Source organism: Peromyscus eremicus, chromosome 6 (genome assembly GCF_949786415.1).
Source record: "Peromyscus eremicus chromosome 6, PerEre_H2_v1, whole genome shotgun sequence".
Classification (NCBI taxonomy): domain Eukaryota; kingdom Metazoa; phylum Chordata; class Mammalia; order Rodentia; family Cricetidae; genus Peromyscus; species Peromyscus eremicus.
This window is the reverse complement of record NC_081421.1, coordinates 24,669,643-24,692,437: the sequence shown is the minus strand read 5'-3', so window position 1 is coordinate 24,692,437 and position 22,795 is coordinate 24,669,643. Positions and strand designations below refer to the sequence as shown.

Sequence of the window (22,795 nt, the reverse complement as noted above, 5' to 3'; positions counted from 1 at the left end):
CAGCCCCTGTATTTGGTTGCCCACAAGAATTGGATGCTAAGACCTTATTGCTGAAGAAATCAAGCCGGTACTGACTCTGAAGCTTCCTCTCTTCTGGCTGGCTTTCTTAGTGCTGAATGGCACTATGCAGGCTTCTGGGGGAGAAATGTCACCAACATTCTTACCCAGCTGTGAACTGGGAGCGAGATAACCAACCACTTTCTGATTGGATATAAGACCCACTCCATAGGTGGCAACTCATGCTTGGTACTATAAACCTAGCCAAGAACTCATGGCTGGCAAGGCCATAGGCCCTAGGAGAGAACCTACTACTATTATTTTGCTAGATGGACATTGTTGTATTTTAAAAATGTCGGGAAGGAGTCACCATACAACAGGGCCCATGTGGGAGGTTTATTGAGGGGAGGGGAGAGAAGGGAGCAGAGACCTATCCATGGGGATGAGAGTGAAGGAAGAGAAAGAGAAAGAGATGGGAGATGGGCAAGACACTTTTTTTTTAAAAATAAGGAAATAGTAGGGAATGCACACAGGGGGTGCTCTTAGTGGCTACAGTGAGGATATATCCTGTTAGGACCCTAAGGGCAGGCCAGTACAGATCCCTAAATGCTAACAGAAATAGTATCAAACTCTCTTCTAAATATCAACCTTTATATCTGTTGATTAGTACAGCTCTCAGTCCTCAACAGAAGCTTTTTGTGGGTAGTAGTTAATACAGAGACTGATCATGTGCAGAGAATAAGTGAATATGGGATACTCAGGACTAAAAGGGACACCTGGCTCATTCCCACCCAATGAGGCCCAGGGAACAGTGTGGAAGAGGGGCTGCTGATGTCAGACATGACAGGGCCATTGTCCTCAGGAACTCACAGCACCTGTGGTGCCTGCACCAGACTCACACAAGATCAAGCCAGTCAACCTTCCTGTCGTCCCAGCTGAGGCGCTCCTGGCAGTCGGTGACTGCTGAGGGAGGGCAGCCACGTTGCCTTCGGTTGCTGACACCCAACGGGTGATCACAAACCCATGTGCATGTGAGTAGTTCTGATGGGACGCAGTGGGTTATGAGGAAGAAAATAAAAAAGATGCCAAGAAGCGGCAAGGTGGATGAAGGCATGTCTGGGGTGGAGTCAGTGGAGAGTAGGGATGGGTGTTATCAAACTTCATTATAAACACGTATGAAATTACCAAAAAGTAAATAAAATATTATATTAAAACTAGAATATTTTGATATAACTATTGATATGAAAATAAAGATTTTGATGGTCAAACATGTTCACTGACTTTGAAAATAGAGACCAGATGAATATTTAACTGCTTGTAGAAAAAAGAAACTGTTAAAATGGGAGTAGATTTCTAGAATATTTCACTTTGACTTAAATGTTGAGTTGACTGTCCTTCCCTGGTATGTTCCTTCAATGTCAGTAAATGTTGCTTGTGTGGGAATGGTGAAGCAATCAGCTCCAGGTCCTGCTGCTGAATGTACAACATTGCTAAGTATGTTCTCCACACTGGTCCTCCGAAGGAAGCTCTGAAGTCACGTGCCTGTATCCGTAGGTCCCAGTGAACTCTTCTTCACTGTCACTCTTGCATTTATAAGTTTTTAAAACCGTATAGTTCCAGCCAGGTGGCGGTGGTGCACATGCCTTTAATCTCAACACTCGAGAGGCAGAGGCAGGCAGATTTCGGTGAGTTCAAGGCCAGCCTGGTCTACAGAGTGAGTTCCAGGACAGCCAGGACTGTTACACAGAGAAACTCTGTCTTCAAAAATCAAAACAAATAAACAAACAAACAAACAAAAAAACCCTGTTTCTGAATAAGTGTTTATAAAATGTATAATTCTGTAAAGCAAGAGTATATGTGGGCAGCTCATGTCCACTACAAACACCAAGTTACAGTAATTTCTCTTAGTACTTTAGCTAAGCCAAAGGAGCCGCTCACTGCCCTAGATGTCAGCTTGCCCAGGATGACTGTGAGACAGACTACAGAGGAGAAGGGAGGAGAGGGACTCCATCAAAGAGGAAAGAAAAGTGAACGTGCATTGTTGAGAGGAAGGCAGGGAATTCATCCCCCTGTTCCACACCGAGAGGGTTAAATCCTCCTGGCAAAAATTCAGGAGTACTTAAAGTATCCCAGGAAAGCTGGAAGGAGCTATGATACTCAAAGTGTCTTAGGGTGGTGAGATTATTTTACCCCCATTTCTTGACTGGAGCCTATGGAAGTGGGACAGTGAGAAGGAATCCTGCCACTTCTAATTAGAAAGTGCAATCAAATAATTTTAGACTATCAAATTATTTCCTTATTGCTTCCAATATTAGTCTTGACCACAATCACAGTGATTTAATTTATTAGAAAATTTGATCTGGAGAGTACCTCAAGACTTTCCCAACCTAATTCATTGAGATTGGGGAGGCTTTAAGAGGCTTTCGGATGAACAGCTTTTTAATTTTATAGAACTTAAAATTAGACTTTTATATTATAAATCACTTCCTTTTGAAAAATTAAGGTTTTACCCACTGGGAACATGACAGGAATTTCATTGACACTTGCAGGCTATTATGGAAGGTAGGCAGGAATAACTTCTGTGCCTGGTCCATGAAGCGCTCTTTAGTGTGGTCTTACTATATTTTCTCCCGTTGGGGATTGAAGAGAACTCTCAACCAGGCCTGGTAGCTTAGTCCTGCTATTCAGGAGGCTGAGGCAGAGGACTGAAAGTCCAAGGCCATTCTGGGCCACAGAGTGAGTCCAGGGCCATTCTGGGCTACAGAGTGAGTTCAGGGCCATTCTGGGCCACAGAGTGAGTCCAGGGCTATTCTGGGCCACAGAGTGAGTCCAAGGCCATTCTGTGCCACAGAGTCAGTCCAGGACCATTCTGGGTCACAGAGTCAGTCCAGGGCCTTTCTGAGTCACAGAGTCAGTCCAAGGCCATTCTGGGTCACAGAGTCAGTCCAGGGCCATTCTGTGCCACAGAGTGAGTCCAGGGCCATTCTGGGTCACAGAGTCAGTCCAGGGCCATTCTGTGCCACAGAGTCAGTCCAGGGCCGTTCTGGGTCACAGAGTCAGTCCAGGGCCGTTCTGGGTCACAGTCAGTCCAGGGCCATTCTGGGTCACAGAGTCAGTCCAAGGCCATTCTGGGTCACAGAGTCAGTCCAAGGCCGTTCTGGGTCACAGAGTGAGTTCAGGGCCATTCTGGGCCACAGAGTGAGTCTAGGGCCATTCTGTGCCACAGAGTCAGCCCAGGGCCATTCTGTGCCACAGAGTGAGTCCAGGGCCATTCTGGGTCACAGAGTCAGTCCAGGGCCGTTCTGGGTCACAGAGTCAGTCCAAGGCCGTTCTGGGTCACAGAGTGAGTTCAGGGCCATTCTGGGCCACAGAGTCAATCCAGGGCCATTCTGGGCCACAGAGTGAGTCCAGGGCCATTCTGGGTCACAGAGTCAGTCCAAGGCCATTCTGAGCCACAGAGTCAGCCCAGGGCCATTCTGGGTCACAGTGAGTCCAAGGCCGTTCTGGGTCACAGAGTGAGTCCAGGGCCATTCTGGGCCACAGAGTCAGTCCAGGGCCATTCTGGGTCACAGAGTCAGTCCAGGGCCATTCTGGGTCACAGAGTCAGTCCAGGGCCATTCTGTGCCACAGAGTCAGTCCAGGGCCATTCTGGGTCACAGAGTGAGTCCAGGGCCATTCTGGGTCACAGAGTCAGTTCCGGGCCAGTCTGGGTCACAGAGTCAGTCCAAGGCCAGCTTGGGTAACTTCCTGAGATGCTGCCTCAAAATAAAAGGCAAAAAGAGGGCTTGTAATGTACTTTTGTGGATGTAGCACAGTAAAAATGAGAACTTATTTATCTAGTATGTAAGGGGCTCAAGGTTTAATCTTGTGGGTGAGGGAGAGTGAGGGAGAGACAGAGAGACAGAGATAGAGACACAGAGAGACACACAGAGAGAGAGAGACAGGGAGAGAGGATAGAGTTGTTTGTTACAGTAATTAGTCTATCCTAATACAGAAATAGTAATAAGTGAAAATTTGAATCTCACTCATAATCCATTCCCATCAATTTATAAAAAGTAAAGAAAAACAGCATTTAAAAGATAAAATAACAATCTTTCACTTAGCACTGTAATACAGGCTTTTATATATGCCATTTTCTTCAATCCTTATAGAATCCATCTAGGTAGGTGTTATTAGGGACTGAATATTATGGTTCCATTGTTCTATTTTCAGAGTAACTGTTATTACTTTCAAAGGAAATTTCCTATACTTGGGACTTATATAGTTGAGATGGTACCTAGTCTTTAATGGCTAGCATAACTCTTTGTTACTGTATGAATAATAATATAAATTTGAATGATGAGTATAATTTACTAGAAAATGGAAAAATAAAACTCCATAAGTGACATTTTAAGAATTTAATCCCTGTAAATATATATAAGTTTAATTTGGAAGGTTTCAATGCCTTGAAATAGAGAGCAGATTTTCCCAAATGGCTTTCCTTGTGACTGCCCTGTGACCTGTTCACCATGTCACTTATGCGGTACCTGGAATTGACATTTCTGTGATTATATCATTAATGCAGTAGTATATTAGAATAGAGTATGTAATGGTGGACTGCTTTCCCTTGCCATGGTGCTCAGTACTTTATGCTGAATCTCTGTTGTGCAGGACAGGAGCTCTTTCGTGAAGCAACAGCCATTGACTGTTCCTTCTGAGTGTTTGTCTTCTCTAAGGAGCATGCACAGCTTTGCTGCTGCGTCTGTCAGCCCAGGGACGGGAAGGTCATAGATCTCCTCATGAGGTATAAATAAGGCATTTAAATTCCATTTTCATTGTCTGTAAATCACCAAAGATTGCATGATCAGGTTACTGGTATCTAGGTAAACAGATTTTGACATAGCTATCTTGAATTCTCTATTTTGCAATTTTTGCTGTCTAAAAACAGTAGCATTTTAAATTCTAAAGAAATTTCATTTCCTTTAGTTTTGCACTGTATGTAGATGCTATAGATTTTTAACAAATTATGCATAATACATAAGTGTGTTTGTGTGGATATAATACACTCTTGTTTCCCATTCATTCTGGTTAAGGTCTCTCTCCTCTCCCTTAGGGTCTCACTGTTTTTGCTGTTGTTTTGAGACAGGGTATCTCTCTGTACTCTTGACTACTGGAATTTGATATGTAGACCAGGCTGGCCTCGAACTCACAGCGATCTTCCTGCCTTTGTCTGCTGAGTTCTGGGATTAAAGGCGTGTGCCACTACAGCCAGTGGGTCTCACTATTCAGTCTAGGCCGGCTTCAAACTGGTAATCCTCCTGCTTCAGTCTCCCAAGTGCTGGGATTACCGAAGTGAGCCACTATGCCTGGCTTAGGTTTGGGTTTTGATTGTATATGATGCTTCCATTAATTGAATCACTTCAGTACTTTATAACTAAAGCTTTCCCTGTGCTAATTTTTAATCATTTGTATTTTGTAGCAGGAATTATCTGCATGTACTTTCAACACGGAACTGAGGAGAGGGAAAAGATCTAAGGTACAATTTCCTACCAACTTGCAGGTAAGTAACAAGTGTGTAAGTTCTGGTGAGTCATCTGAGGTCACAGAATTAGAACGGCAGCAAAGGCTTGAGTCCCTAAGCCAAGGCTTTCTCCTGTACCAGAAGCTTTCCTTTTCAAAGTTAGATGGTAAATTTCTGGAAAATCAAGCATTCATTTCTTCCTTTTTTCCCCTCCAGCAGAATCTTTTTTTTTTCTTTAATTTTTGAGACAGTGTTTCTATGTGTAGCTTTTGCTATCCTGGAACTCACTCTGTAGACCAGGCTGTTCTCAAACTCACAGAGATCCACTTGCCTCTGCCTCCTGAGTGCTGGGATTAAAGGCGTGCACCACCACCACCACCACCACCACCACCACCACCACCACCACCGCCCGGCTCCAGCAGGATCCTATTCTTACTATCATGAAAACTAACACTGAGAGTTGAACAAGTGGGCTCTATCGAACCATGAGCACACCAAAACCCTCTTCATAATAATCTTCACATCACAGTTTTCTCACCTACTGGTCACAGTAAGATAGTTTTGTCCATTGGCATCTCATTAGATTAGGATATACTGTCAACTAGCATGCCCATCTCAAAGAAAAAGTTTACAAAAATTATATAAAAGGCTTCTTAGTAGGGTAGCTTCCATATCAATATGCTTAGGTTGGTTAGCTTATTCAGTGACAAAGCACATATAATTTATAAATAGAATTTAAATTATGTTCCTCTTCTGAAGACTGTGAATAATTTCCCACTTGCACCTTGGGGGAACACCAGCTGATTGAAACTCAAGAGTTACACGTGTGGGTTTCAGCGGCCTCCAGACTCTTTAGGATGCAATAGCGCTTTTGTTCTTGATGACTGGAAATGAATCACTGGAAGGTATTAAAGGAAGAAATAGCTGAATTACCTGCAATTATTTTTTAAGGACAACTGGGTACTACTAATGGGTCTTGGCCTCTGAGTTTGGTGGTAAATGTCAAGACAGGTTGGGACTCTTCTTATTATGTATTTCATCTCCACAACTTATGTGAAGGTAGGTATTATTATGCCTAACTATGTGTTGTTTAATTAAATTAAATTAATATGTTTTGAGACTACATAACCCAAGTGCCCTTGAACTTGTAATACTCCTGTCTTGACTATCTGAGTCCTGGGATTATGTTGTGTATCACTGTAACTGGCCAGTGTGTGCTGTTTTTCATTGTATTCCTTGTCTAGTGGTTTCAGATTGGAAGACAGCTTGTTATTGCATGGATGTCATTCATGTCAGGGTTGGGACAAGGACCTGGCTATCCTTTTTGTAAATTTGTAATGCCCTTTCTACAAAGCATTTGTTTTATATGTTAGGCTATTAGTAGGTGACATGACTGAGTGGAAAGGCCAGGGTTGGCCTTGAGGAAGCATCTACTGAAGACACTGAAAGGCTGTGAAGTAAAGACTATTGGCTATCATCAATGGCAAAAAGCTGTGTTTGGGTGGGCTTCTGTCAGTTCATGGACACACCCACACATCACTTATTAATTAGGTGGGGGTTCTCTGTGCATTTGGTTAAATGTTTGCTAAAATAACACTAGAAACTAGACCTGCTCCCATTTTATAGAGGAAAACAGTTTATCCTATATCACATTATTCTCTAGCATGGTGTGATGTTCACACAGCTATCTCAAGAGAGAGAGCTTGGACTGAAATCAGTTATATCTACATCAGGGCCTCAAGCTCTGATCCATTAGACTCTAGAGATTCATAAATGGGTCTACAGCCTCGTCCAGCTAACCAAGATAGACTTTCAGATATGGGAAGATTCCTTGCCTGTGGCTCCAGAGGACAAGTGTCGAATCATAGATGAAAGACAAAAGTCCACCAGGTCTTCATCCAAGGGCAGCATTCATCTTTGAGATGAGCGGCTCCTTGTGGAGTTGCATATCTGTTGTGCACAGAGAAGAGGAGTGACAGCGTGTCTGGAACCCATCAAAAGAGATGGCCACACCCACTGACGTCACTCAAAGTTTGTCTTCGTTGTTCTGCATCCCTGTAGTTTCTGTCTTCCCTCAAATTTCAACTTTGTCTGGCAAGCAGACATTTCCTATCTTTTCTCATTTCTCTTATTTGCCTGCAATTAATCGCTTCCAGGCTATGCCATCAGATTTCAGGAATCTGATTTTATGGGGCTGCTGGCTTCCTATATATGACTATTGATCATGTCACCTAACATCAAGATGTCTCAGAGGGGGAATAATTATGTCTATGATAAACTCAATAGCTTTGCAAAATTGATATGTGTGTGTGTGTATATATATATATATATATATATATATATATATATAATATAAATCAGTATGTATTACATATGGGTATGTTTCCATGTGCTCTATTACAACAGCAAACTGCAGCTGTAAGTGCTACTAGTACATACATGTGCTTCCTTTGTGATCTCACAAACGAGGTTCATGTGGCCTTGTTAGACGCAATGAGATGGGCTTCTGAAGGCTGAGGAATAGGAATGGAAGATGTGCATTCCAACTGTGGTGCTTTCCATATCTCTGGATGCTCTGGAGGTTATTGTTCCTCGTAGGTTGTTGACTCCTACTTTAGGCTGCACTACATATAAGAACACTTAAGCTTTCTTGTAAAAAGAAATAGGTTAGCTTCATAGTTAATTTATGATCCTGAGAAAAATCAAATATGTCATATGCTAAAGGTTGACATTTGAAATGTCAAGGTCTCATTATTTAGGAGAAGGGAAATTGTTATGAAAAAGAAAATTATTCAACCCAGGTACAGGTAGAACAGACTGTCTTCAAAAATTAGTGAAGAAAATACAATCCTATGAGTTGAAGAAAAGAGAACTTGTTTTGTAATTGGTGTGTTGTACTGCCCAAAGGATGGCTGGAAAAACAATAAACATTAAAAGCTTGAGTTCTACAGATTATTCTACACCCGGGTGAGCACAGCTTAAAAATGCAATGATTTCATGGGATAGTATTGTACAACTCCAGCTGCTAAAAAAAAGTGACCTCAATTTCTCTGCAAGCTTGTAAATCAATAACCCATAAAAACCTGTGGGAAATATAACAGATAGCCATAAAACCTCTAAATTTGGTTTTGCTCATAATAGTTTTTGATTTTTTTCAGATGCAAACAAAAACAAAGGAAAAGGCCTTTGCAGATTTCAACTGGAAAGTGGAGTCTTTGTGTCAACCACCTCCTGCTAACCTAGGAGGGGAGCTGCAGGAACTGGGGCACCGAGCAGTCAGGGTTATGTTTGCCCAAGTAGAAGGAACCTCAAATTGGCCCATCTCTAGAACCCATAGCATCCTCAAATGAGAGAAAATGAAAGGAAATTTAGAGGTTACCCTTCCTTTAAAAGCTGTTAAAAAATCCCGAAAGCCTTTCTTGAAGAAAGAGAGAGCAGGGGGAGACAGAGAGAAAGTGTGTGTGTTGTGTGTGTGTGTGTGTGTGTGTGTGTGTGTGTGTGTGTGTGTGTGTGAGAGAGAGAGAGAGAGAGAGAGAGAGAGAGAGAGAGAGAGAGAGAGAGACAGAGAGAGAGACAGAGAGACAGAGAGAGACAGACAGAGAGAGAGAGAGACAGAGAGAGAGACAGAGAGACAGAGACTGACAGAGACAGAGAAAAGTTGACTGTGCGCTTGCTGGGTCATTGACGTACTGCTGCAAACCCAACCAGGGCTATTAACAGCCCCATCCCATTTCTGAAGGCTCGGACACAGTGTTGCTTGGGAGGGTCTGAGGACTAATTTTCTCCCCACTGCTCTCTAAGCAATCTCAAAGATCCATGTGCAACCTAAGATCTATGCCAACACAGGAGAGCAGTATGCTGCCCCCTGCAGAGCACATTCTGAGGCAGTGGCAGGAATTCCTGCCTGCAGGTTCTTGTGTGATCCTGGAGGCTGACAAAAGAGCTATTTATTCTGCAGAGACTTAGGGCATCAAAGGCTAGCAGCTTCTGGAGAGATGGCACTGAGGCTGAATCCCACTCTGAGGTGAAGTCACTACTGCACTCTGTTGGGAAGAGGTTACTGCACCAAGCATGCAGGCATGTGATTGAAGAAGTGGGGTAATGAGTGGAGAAGGGAGAGGGAGAAACAACCCCCCTTACTTGACAGTGTGGACACATCAAATGCATAACATCTTACTGACATATTAATGTGAGTTTCCATATGTGTATGGTTCAGATTCTGCTCCTCTTTCTCTCCTCTACTCTCTGTCTTTCCCTTTCTTCTTCTCAGCCTAAGGCCTAAGAAGAACACCACTGAAGAACTAGAGAAAATCACACAACCAGCAATGTCACGGTCACTATCTCCTTCATGGGAACACTCAACCTTGGATCAAACATATGCCTCATTACACCTTTCAGTTAAAAGTGAACCTCTCCTACTGGCATGCCGCCTCAAATAGCATCAAAGCAAAATGAAACACAGGCAGCATTTAACAACGCTGGTAACCATGGAAACATGTCATTAAAGAATATATAAACAGGAATGAATAATTAGATGAGAGATTCATTTCCATATTTATCTTTTTTTTTTCCCCCAAGAGCCAGGAAAAGCAGCTCTCATTTGCCTGGCATCTCAATTTGGACACCTCCTCTTTAGCTTGCCTTCTAATTGAAAAAAACAGGACATTTTGGGAGTTTCAATATTGCCTATCTTAATAGACAAATCTCTTGGCGGACAAGTGACTTCATAACACTTCAGTGTCCATTGTGGTCTGGCAAGGTCACTGAAGTGGGGCAGGGACAGCAGTTACTTCTAGTTAACGGTTGGAAGCATGGGGGCCTTAACTCAGGGGAGGACAGACCGTGCACAGACAGAGGCAGCCTCTCCCAGCACCCTCCCCTCATGCAGCTCCAGGTAAGCTGCATGGTAGGCTAAGCTGGCCATGAACTTAGCAAATTTGAAATGCGCTTACAGACCTTTAGTCCAGGAGCAATGTATGGGACTCTCTTGGTGGAGGCAGGACTGTTAGAGGCTCCCCACTTCTGATAATTAGATCTAATTGTTAACTCGCCCACCACAGAACCATCTGGGAAAAGAGCCTCAGTGAGGGATTGTATGTGTTGAGAGCTGGCCTGTGGGGGGATTGTCTTAGTTTACCAGTGTGGGAAGACCCCACCCAATATGGGCACCATTCCCTGGGTGGGGGGGCTGAACTGTATTAGAGTGTGGAGTTGAGTATAAGCAAGCAGCAAGCTAGTACAAATGCATGCATTTTTCACTTTCTTGTGATTAGGGGCCCGATGTGTAGCTGCTTGAAGTTCCTGCCTTGACTTATCCATTAGGATGTATGGGAATCTGGAATTGTAAGCTGGAGAAAATGCCTTCTTCCCCCAAGCCGCTTTTTGTTAGGGAAGTTTGGTCACAGCAACAGAAGTGAAGCCGGATCACCACTTAACCCAGGTGATTCAATGCAGCTGGCCACTAGAGGGCGGTGTTTGACACCCACTGAGGGAAGCCTACGACTTTATCATAGAGAAGCCTATACCTGTATACTTGTATACATAGAGAGCAATACCTGTATACTTGTTGGCTTCCTCATTCTCCCCTCTTGGGGCAATACTGTACTCGTAATGTAATTGCAGCAATATTGTATTGTGCAGTGGGCAGAACTTTCTTAGCACTTGGCTGTGATCATGTGGCTTCCTTTGGCTCTCTTGCTATGAGCACACTTGGAGTAGAGGATTAAAGTGACTGTATGTACTCTGGTTTTCTCTTGGAATGCCACATTTTCTCAGAACACACAGCAGGAAGCTATCAGTCAAAGGAGGTAGAGAGATGTGTGGAACACACTTGGACTTCTCTCAAGCTTGGAGCTGAACCTAACGAAGACGAGCCTACATCATCTGAATCTGAGCCAACCTGATTACTGGGAGTTTTATAGTGGTGGTCACGTAACATTATCACAGCATTAGCCGATCTGTACAGAAACGAAGCCGAGTTTCAGCAGACCCAAGGCTGCGGCTCTTGGTCCTCAGTCCTGCACCGCCCCTCTTGCTGCAGGGCATCTGTTTGCTTTCCTGCAGGGAGTGAGCAGCAGTCAGCACCAGGACCACCACCTTCCCAGGGTCCTTCGCTCCCTCCGTAGTGCTCAACCTCAGGGCACCCCCTCGCTTTCTTCAGTAGGCTTGCTTTTTCTCCTGTTCTTGTTCATTTCATTGATGTACTTTCACTTTTCCAAAGAGACGAGATAAACCCATTTTCACCATTGTATCCAGAGGTCACCCGTTGCTGAGTTAAGCTCTCCCACATCAAATTTACTTTGCATTTGACCCCAGGCCGACTGCAGAGTTGATGCCAAGTAGTGGGAGTTTAAACACAATGCATGGCATTTGATGGAGAAATATCTCTGGGTAAGTGGCTTTGGCACTTTTCAAATTATGTATAATTTGAATAATCATCAGTAACTAGGCTGCTTTCAGACACTAGGCATCCATTTTACAAACTCTCTGTCTGACAAGGCCAAGTAAATAAACATATAATGAATATTGGCCATTAAGTGAAATACTCACATGGAATTTCTATTTTGTACCTTTCTGTGGGGAACTTTCACATGGAGGCACATCTCTAGGGAACACATTTTTTCTTCTCTAGAAAATGTAGGTGTTTTATTCAATATAATGATAGATGTTTCTGATTCCTTGACCTTGCTTTACCTGTAATTTCATGTTGAAGGTTTTATTTTTGTTCTGAGGTAGAGATGTAAGTTTTCACCAAGTAAGTGAGTAATATTGGGATGACTTTGCAATATCAAGAAAAAAGAAACAAAGAGTAGAAAGTTTTATTAAGAAGGCTTTATTATTGGTTTGAACTCCCAACTCATTCCATTATTCTACAAGACTCGGTGGTCACTACAGAGACTTTTATGAGATTTCATCTTTCTTTGTGACCATCTTGAAGAGAAGTAATGAACAGCCAATACCTTGGACATTTGTGGAGCATGAAAACCAAGCACTTCAAAGAACCTTGGAAAAGTCAGCAGCCTTTTCCAGATAGTTTGACGAGTCTCAAACACAATGAAAGCCAGAGTTGTCTACAACTTTGAGCTTAAAACACATATGCATGTATACAGGAACACGTGAAATGAGTTCCTGACTCCTTTTTTTTTTTTCATGTTAAAGACTGTGTAAACTAATTCAGAGAGCTGGTCTCACTTTACAGATAACCACTGGTAACTGTGTAGTATACAATCTGTGAGGCTACTTCTTTCATATACATATACATATGCACATGTATGTAATTTATAATCAGCACATAATTGCACATATATATATAGGGTGATCATTCAATCCATATATACAATACACAATGATAAAAATCAGGGCAATTAGCACTTCTTTGCATAATCATTGAATTCCTTAATTACAAAACAATGATGGTAAAAATATTCTCATGTTAGATGTTACTGGTTTTGGCTTCATCTCAAACTAATTTTTGATTTGATTGATTTATTTCACAACTTATTGAGTGGCATTTTGCAATGTGCTTTGATGGCACTGTGGAAGAAAGACAGAATATTAAGTGGTGGTATGTGTTTTAATTATTTTACAGTTCTATAATTCTTTCTTGTAAATATCTTATGGTAGAATATGGCTGTTTCTCTTCTAACTCATGATGGAGATGTTCCAAAATTCCCAATAGATGCTTGAAACTATGGATTGTACCTAATCCTACATAAATTAGGTATGTTCCCTGAGGCAAAGGTCTATCTTAAGACTTAGTTTATAATTTAGGTGCAATGAGAGATTAGCAACAGAGGCTAGTAATGAAAGAAGAGTTACAACAACAACTGCAATAAGGTCATGTGGATGTGGTTTCCCTATTTCTCTCAGAATAGCGTACTGCGCCTCCACTTTTTTATTTGAAGGATGCACTTCACATAGTCCCTTTGACATGTGGAATCACTACTTCTGTACTTTGGCCCAATTCCTAAGGATATGTGCCAACTTAACTCAAGTACTGTATACTATGATCAACAATCTGGTGCATGAAATGGCTACTATGGGATTTAACAGGTGGGATATTTCATCAAGTGACTCGGAATGGCATACAATTTAACATTCGTTTAGTCCCTTCCTCCTCCTCCTCTTTTTCTTCCTCTTCCTTCCTTTCTGTTTATCTCACCATATTTCTCTCAAGAAGGTCTCTCTAGGTGACCCCGGTTGGACTGGGTCTCACCATATAGACGAAGCTGGCCTAAAGTCATGAAGATCCACCTGCCTCTGCCCACAGAGTAGTGGGCTTGCAGGTGTGAGCCAATGCCTGGTCTCCAGTCGGTATTTTCAGGTCTCTGTTGACTGTGGGTAACTGAAGCTGAAGAAAGGGATACTGCTGATGAGGAGGAATGCAATGTGTGCTCTCTTGAGACAGAGTGATACCTATTTGTTTGCTTCTGTTTCCCTAGCATGCAGTGTTGTGCTTACAAATAGTTAATTGCAAATGAGTGTGAATGATGAAGGTAATTTCTGAGTATATAAGAAAGGTTTTCACCAACTTCAAAAGTGTCTGCATGACTGAATTGTAAAGATTTCAGGTTTTAATGACTATAGCAAAGTTGATGGAAGCACACTATGACAAGAACAGGCTTGGGGATATTTTTTGTCTTCAGTGCTAGAAGCAGCAGGTATCTCTTCTAGGCCCAATATCAAGGACGAAGGGGGTCGTGGAAATAGAGTGCTGTAGGAAGAGAAGAAGTGGATTGGTGGGCTCACTCCCTGATGTATATGGGAATACCTTAGGGGTCAATATAGTGCACTAAACTATTTGGGCATGTGAGTAGGAAAAGTCCAGTTCTTGGTTTTGGCCTTTAAGAGTAGAAGAAACACACCCAAACAAACAAACAAACAAACCCAAAAAACTTTTTAGTGAGCTTTCTTGGGAAGCTATGCAGGCCATTGATAGTTTTGAGATGAGGAACATTTCAATGCCAAGTACAACTTGAGTTGGATGGGACGTCTTAGTGTTCTCTGCACAGATGGAGGACCCGTGAAGTTGGCACTGCCTCCCTCAGCCTTTGCTGTTCCACTGCAGAAAGAGGCTTCACATGTCAGGCTCTCCACACAGGCCTGTGTTGGTGTCACCAGCTTTTCCAACAATTCCCGAAGAGGGCTCCCTCCTGCTGTGAAAGCCCTTGGCTTCCTCACACAGCCAAGCCTTAGAGCATTTCAGGAGCTCTTTGTCTAGAGGCAAGAGCCCACTATGAAGTGCTTTTTTATTAGGGAAGTTTCTATGAAGAAAAGGGGTTTAGAAAGGATTCTGTTTGGTTACTCTTTTTGCATTTTTTCAAAATAAAGAAAATGTAGCATAATTTGATAATGGGTTTGTTGTAGAACACAGCTTTGTGATGACTGACTTCTTAGCCTGAGAGTGAGGCGACACTTCATCATGAAGATGCTGAAGTCAACTATGAGTAGTTCTGCTGAGGAACCTCCCTCTTGTCCTTTTTCAATCAACAATTTTAAATGGAATGCCTAGAGTCAGATAACTAGAAACTTTGCTGCCCTGGAGCTGAGACTGGCAATAGCCTGAGAATTTCCAGTGAGGACAGTCCACAGACACACAGCAAGTTGTTTATCTTAAAACTGGAAGAAATTGCTGGCATAGATAACATTGATGATGTCATCCTAACAAAGACCTCAGTAGCCAAAGGAGAAGAAGTGATGTAATATGAATTCAAATAGAAGATGTTGGTATTTCTTGATTGGTGTTTACACACTCAAGGTGCTGTGAACTACAGGAGCTCTGACTCCATTTGCAATCGCTGATTTTGTTAGTTCAAGTTTTACTATTTGCTGCCATTAAAATGAAACATTGAAATTGATGTTATGTCAAACATTTCAACTTCTTATGCCAAAAAAGTTACAACCTTCTAATAATAGAGTAAAAGTAATAATTCTTTCTCAATGTTGCTTTGGTGTTTGTGACTATGTTTAGGTCAATTTCTAATGCAATGAGATAAATAACCACCCTCTGTCTCTGTCTCTGTCTCTCTTTTTCTTTCCCTCCCTCCCTCCCTCCCTCCCTCCCTCCCTCCCTCCCTCCCTCCCTCCCTCCTCTCTCTCTCTCTCCCTCCCTCTCCCTCTCTCTCTCTCTCTCTGTTGTCTCTGTGTGCATATGTTTGTGAGCATTATTCGGGGTTGTCAACTGAATCTGATTCTCAGGAGGTACTGAGATTGTGATTTGAAGGCCTGATTGATGAAGAAAATTAAGAAAACAAAAATTAAGTGGGGATCCAGCCGAAGATTGGACAGCTTGTTCCCACTTAGTGGGGTTTCTCTCACTTCTCTTGTGGCTGTTTTACAGTAAAATCTCTGTTGCTGTCTCCTCAGGCTCCATGTGATGAGCTCCATGTGGAGAGGGTTGGTTTTCACAATCTCATTGCACCAGACAAGGCCATACAAACTGATGAATGTCTTGTGAACACATGGCTGAGTGTGAACACAGGAGAACTGTCTGGCAGTGGGAGAGCACAACCTCCTCATTTATATGATCCTGGACAATTTGACCTCCATTGATGACTGGGTGCTTGGGAGGTAGAACAGACCTTCTCTAGAACAGACCTTCTAACTAGATAAAGACTTTGTATTATTTCAGGGGTAGGAGAGATATCTTGGTGGTAAAGAGCCCTTGCTGTTCTTCCAGAGGACCAGAGTTCAGTTCTCAGTACCTACATTGGGCAGCTTACAACTGCCTGTAACTCCAGTTCCAGGGCATCTAACACCATCCTCTGACCTCTATAATGCACACATGCACATGCATACACACCATAAGGCATCTGATTCAAAACAACCAGTTTTCAGCCCACCTAAGCGCTCCCATTTTGCTGATTAGCTCAGCCTTGTGATGAAGTTTCATGGCGTTCTCCACAAAGATGGCTGGTAGCCGAAGACTGGGGATCTTGCTACAGGGACAGTGTTTTCTAGTGCAGCCAACGTAAGTTATTTTCAACCCTCTCTACCTCTGCAGAGGTGATGCTAGTATAGAATAAGATGTGCAAACACTTTTATTCTGAGTGATGTCGCTCAGTGTGAGCTGTCATATGGCACAGACTGTTACACCATTTCCGCCCCTGATGGGAGTAGTGATATGGAAAGTGTTTCTCATACACTTGAAAGATGTTCCTGAGTTAACAATGGCAGAGATCAACTCTTTTGTACTTGTGTTTGTAGGTCAATATATGCAGAGTGGATAGGGACTGGTACTAAAATCTCTACATTCTGATAGTTCCCATTTCTGTGTCAAGACCTCCAAAGAGTCTAGCTAACCAGAGGAGTAGGGGTTTTATGCATTTGAAAAGAAAAGTAGCAGATGCACCTTGGACTTATGGTGGCATTATGTTCCAATATGTTCCATCTAAACTGAAATGCCTTCTAGCATAGCAAACGCTTCAGCTTGGACTTTCCTACCTTGAATATATTCAGAACACTTACATTAGGCGTCATTTAGGCAAATCTTCCAGTACCAAGGCTATTTCATAATAAAACATTGACCATCTCATGTAAATGGTTGAACGCTGTACTGTGAGTGAAAACGAAATCAAAAGCCAAACAACTGTGAAGTTAAAAATATCCCTAAGTCAAACCACTTTACGTTGGGGACTGCCTGCAATGTAGTGACTGCTTTTTCATTTTTTGAATCAGCTTAAATAGTAGAGGGTTTCATGATAGCATTTCCATATGTCATTGTTTTACTCCCTTTCCTGTATACAGCATCTTCTTATCTTAGAAAGGAGAGGAAAATCGTGCCCATCTATGCCATTTTTTTGAGGCAGGGTCTTGCTGTGCCCCCATGGTACTCTTGAGTCTTCCTGCTCCCAAGTGCTAGAGGACATGCATGCACCACATTCCTGGGCTCTGTCTGCCAACCTTAGTGGTTGATAACAAATAGATGTGTAGATGTAATCTGTATTATCTCTATACTGTGATGTCAAGGAGCATTATGAAACTGATAAGTGAGATTGCCAGGGTGGATTGGATAGCCAGGCATCCCTGACTTTACAGTGGCTTCATTTTTCTTAAAAATTCTGATGTCATTTTTGGATGAGTCTAAGATTTTGGATGAAGTTTTAATACTGAAATGGGCTTTGGGGATAATCTTCTCAAGTGCCGGGTGCCAGTCATGCCTTACTTTCTACTGAAGCGTCTTTGGCTGAAGCCAGAGACTGATTTTAGCTGGGGTCTATTGCTAGTTGAGGTTAGAGCTCATCTGAAGCAGGCCTTGCCTGCAGTCAAGGACTCTTTTCGCTACACAGGTTGCTTCCAATGAAAAGAATACAATGAAGAGTGTATTTTCTTATCACTTATTAATATAGAATGACAAAATAAAGGATTTTTGATATTAAGTTTTGTCATTGCAAATATGTGCATTTTGCCAAGTGGAGATTATTTTCTTACTTTAAGATGAATAAAATGAAGATATTTATGTTTTTTGAAAACTAAAGGAAAGAAAACTCTTGTATATCAGGCTTATACTTGGTCTTTGTTTATACCTATAGTGGATGCATTTCCCCTAATTCACTGTAGGAAGTGCAGCATGCACACAATACGTATTTGCTTCGTGAATGGATAACTCAAATCAAACCTTTGTTAGGAACCTACTTCACATCAGACTTGTGGATCACTTCCTGAGATTCAAACCCTCTCTTATTTCTTTTAGGATATCTTGGAAATCCTCCAGTCAAATGTCTGCTATTGTATATCATTATCACTTGCTTGTTTTTCATATCTACCAATTCTTTACAGTTAGTTTTTAAGAATATTTTTCTTTTAAAATTGTGTGTGTGTGTGTGTGTGTGTGTGTGTGTGTGTGTGTGTGTGTTAGTGTGGGGGTCACTAATGTGAGTGCAGATGCTGTCAGAGGCCAGAGGAAGGTGGTGGATTCCAGTGGGCTGGGTTTACAGGTGGCGGTGAGCTGTCAGATGTTGTGAACTGAATGCTCTCACCTTGACTCCAGCCACTCACTGTTTTGTTTTGTTTTGTTTTTGTTTGTTTTGTTTTTCATAGTTATCTAATTATTACTAGGGAATTCTTTTGGGATTAAAAGTGTTTATTTGAAACTTGCCTTTTTTAATAGATGATGGTTTTCGAGTACAACAGGGCTACTTTAAAAATGTAAATTTTTTTTATAGTGGGTAAATTGAGCTCCGAATATTGAAACGGGAACACTTAAGTTACTGAGAATTTTACACAGAAGGAGACTGAACTAGTGACGCAAGTTTTCCTTACAAGTCTGAGAAATGATGGCTTCTCCTTGGCACGAGAGGGGCTCTGAGAGGACATCCTGCTGTCATTTGAACAAGTGACAGAAGATTTGCTGTTGCCCAGTTTTTAATGCATTACCCATGTTCGCTCCTCATCTTTTCGTTACCCTCGATTATGCAATTAATATCACTTCAGATGTTTGGTTTTAAAGCCTGTAACTCAGAAAGAATGTATGAATGCATAATGTATTTTAAATGTGGAAAAATAGTTCCTGGGATGTCTAAATTTTATATTGAGTTGTAAAACTCCAGTACAGGCCAAGGGTTAATGACTCTGGATTTTGCCCTTAAAATTAGTTTCAGAAATCTCCTTCATTATAGACACATTACCACTGGGTAGTGGTTGTCTGATTGATTTGCCCAGAGCTACCTTTTCAGTGGTCTTTTAAGCACTCATCCTTCATTTTGGTTCTGAAAATGAGATGTGCTCCTCCTCCCTGGTTGGGGCATCAGTTTTTACCTGCCAATACAGTTTGATGAGCTTGCTTACACAGTGCTCGCTTCCTCCACAGAGCCAGAACATGTAGTCAGCAATCATGGCACTCCTTGGAATAAGAACAGATGTAAAATACCATGAATTTATAAGGCAGAGGGAAAACTGTAACAGGCAGCATGCACACACACTGTAGAAGGCTTTACAATGTGCATACTTAACTTGACAAGATTAAGCAAAAGAAAACACATTTTAGGATACAGAAAGTAGCTGACTTTGTTTTTCAAGCTACACTGAAACCAAAGGAGTAGGAATGAGCTGTTTGTCTTCTACAGGGATCTTCCATTTGTAGAGCCCAGGAATACTTCATGGCTAAAAGGGATGCTCATGCTCTGTTTTTGTTCCTTTGCCTGAGGCCTCCAAAGATGCACAGAGTTTCACATCCTAAAGGCCCATTTTTGTGGGGCCGTACTTCACAACAGCTCTATGCTGCACCACGCACATAGACTTGACGATGTCTCCAAGCCTAGCATAGCTTTTAGCTATTAGGTGGGCATTTAAGCACACCTCAGGCTTTACCTGAGTTAAAAGGTTATTTATGTCTGATTAAATTTGACGTTTTACAACTGAAAATTAAAAAAAAAACCCCCTACAATTCAACAGATAACCCCTCCTCCCAACCTTGCGTCTAATTGAATTAGTTTCTGGATCCAGTGCATACAGTCACTGCATTGGTTTTATTAAGCTGGGGGATATTAAAACTATTGTGGAATGGATATTAATTCATTACTTAGCACCCCTTGGAAAACAGTTTACTTTTATGGCTGTTTCTTTGCTAGGATTCTCTATTTCCTTTTTCCCCAGAGATTGCAAATCCAATTAAATGTGACTAGAAGTAATTCCAAATTGTCACGTTAGCCAATTAAACATATAATAATCCTGTGTACCTAATCACTAGTACCAAAAGTTTATTTATTTAAGTAGAGCTATCATTGTGTACTCCTGCGTGTTTTTCTTATCTTCGCCTGCAGATACGTGTTGTTTCTTGACATCACTGTAAATTGAATTAGAAATGTTCCTTCCCTAAATATAGGTTGTCTGAGGCCGAGAAACTATAAACCTACTCCAGCACATTTCTCAAAGAATTAAAACATTTACATTCTTGCTCAGGACAGACAAAAATTAGGACTTTAAAAATTAACAATGGGGCTGGGGAGATGGCTCAGTGGGTAAGAGCATTTGCTGTGTAAACATGAGGCCCTGAGCCTGCATCCCCAGCATCCATATAAAAACCTAGACCTGGTTATGCATGTATGTGATTGTCACCCCAGAGCTATGGGGTCCCACAGACAGGAGCATCATTGGGGCTTGTTGTCAACTTAGCTCCACATTCAGTGAGAGACCCTGTCTCAAGGGAAGGAGGCTAGAGTGACAGAGCAGAACATCTGATGTCTTCTTCCAGCTTCTGCAAGAATGCACAAGGATGTTTGTGTGTTCATGTGATACACAAACACACACACAATGGGAAAAACAATAGCATTTGGAGGATTACTCAATTCAATGGTTTCTTCATACACACAGAATTTTGGAAAGGAGCTGTATACTGACATTTCAAATAAATGACAGCTATCTCTTAAGAATCCTGTCATGTTTCCCAAAGGCTGTAATAATAAGATAAAGTACGCTAGGAGGCTTTGATGTGTGTTAATATGTATAGAATATGGAAAATTATAAAAATCATAGATGTTAGGAGGCAAAGTTGCATTTCGGATGTTTGTATTTGGTAGAAGCACTTGGAATGCCTTCTCATAGTGACCCCCAAAAGCAAGTCAACCTGCCATGAAGGTGCCCTTGCAGACATGCAGTGATCAATTCTGAATTTAAAGGATCAATGGAACATGTGGAACAATCTGACTCCCAAGGGCAGCACATGCTGTTTTTATAGGAGTTGGGGACTCTGTTGGCATTTTAGTCTGTATCCTGATTTCTCTTTCCACTGGAATTTGGCTGTATGAATAGGGCTCAGAAATGGACTCAAATTAGGAATGTAAGTCAGAAACCATTTGTCCCCTGCATCTGCTTCCCCAGGGAAAGGGTAGCCATGTTTCTTCCATTGGCCTCCCTCTGCTCCACAGAGCACCCTGGGGAGGGAATCAGTGTAAGTCCATAAAGAAATACGACAAGTGTGTGGAAGCATTGTGTCATGTGACATTTGCGAAGCAACAGACAAGGGATTTTCATCGTGCTGAATTAAAAAAAAAGGCAAAGATAGCCAGTCTGTACACTGGGCATCTTTAAGGACTCAAGGGCCATGTGAGATCCAGGCTTTGGCAGATTTGCCATACAAATCAAATGCAAACATTACTGACTCTTCTTCCTACTCTTCGTCAGGTATGTGTTTCTAACAACCCTGAGTACTGAACATTAGTCAGTGTGACTCAGTGTTACTACTGTCTTTGTTTTATGTGGGCATTCTATGAATCTGACTATTGAGGGTTACTGCACTCTGATCAGAAGATCTATCAGCTCGTTCCCTTTAATGAAGTGAGGATGTTACCAGCTGTCAATCTGTAACTGCTAAGCACCATGTCAAGCACTTTACATGGCAGAATGTAAATCTGACACACCAGTTTCCACATGTGATCTCACTCAGTTGAGCCAGCCATGGGAACCGCTCTACCAAGTCTCCACGCTCTGGTTGCTCTTCTCTTTCCAGTTTTCCCTTTCTCCCAGAGTTTTCTGCCACCTCCCAAATATGTTGGCTTCCCACTAGAAACTCTCTTGCCTCTCTCTCCCCCCAGTTACTACCATCTTTTCTTGTCCATTAAAAAACTAAACAAAGCCAGACAAGCTAACAAAACCCTTAAAAAACAAAAAACAAAAAAAGCCGTGTGTGCTTCTTAGGTGAAATTACTCTTCGAGTGGACGCAAGTAGGACTCTCTCCCTTCCAGTGCCTCCAGTGGTTCCATACTGCTGAGGGTGGTGGCTCACCTCTGTCCCAACATGACATGCATTCTTGGTTCAGGGGACGACACTACTTCCCACTTGGCTTTCTTTCTGCCTTTTCCCTATATCCTGGTTGTTCCCTTGAGTCTCATTTTCCTGGAATCTCTTCACCTTCTTGAATTCCTACTTTTGGGTCCTCCCTGGGTGCGATGCTCGGACCTCCTGACTTTCCTTTTGTTCGCCCTTCTCGATGAGCACATTGGTTTCATGGTTTTAAGTACCAAATACATATTAGCAATTCAACCCTTATGCCACGTGTCTAAACCACTTTCTGAATCTCCAAAATCTCCAGAAGCTAGCTTCTCAGCCTTGCTGCTTCCTGACATCATTGGATGCCCAATTGGTGTCTAATGGAACATAATTGTGTTCAGGGCTCTGATCTTCCTTCCTCTCCCCCAGCACCTAGTAGCCTTCTCAGATTTTCTCTTTTGTGCCTTTGTTTTATTTTTAATCAACATCTAATAATTATACAAGTTATGGAAGACAATGTGATATATATGTGTGTGTGTGTGTGTGTAATAATCAAATCTACATGATTATCATCTATCACCCAAGCCCATTAT

At 42.0% G+C, this 22,795-nt stretch overlaps 1 protein-coding gene across 1 annotated transcript in view; it reads right to left on the bottom strand.

Annotated features, from left to right (window-relative positions):
* Spata16 (spermatogenesis associated 16) overlaps window positions 1-22,795 on the bottom strand; it is a 216,507-nt gene that overhangs the window by 87,043 nt on the left and 106,669 nt on the right. The window contains exon 4 of the mRNA XM_059265083.1: window positions 19,253-19,337. Within this exon, the coding sequence (XP_059121066.1) occupies window positions 19,253-19,337 (85 nt within the window). The remainder of the gene's footprint in view (window positions 1-19,252; window positions 19,338-22,795) is intronic.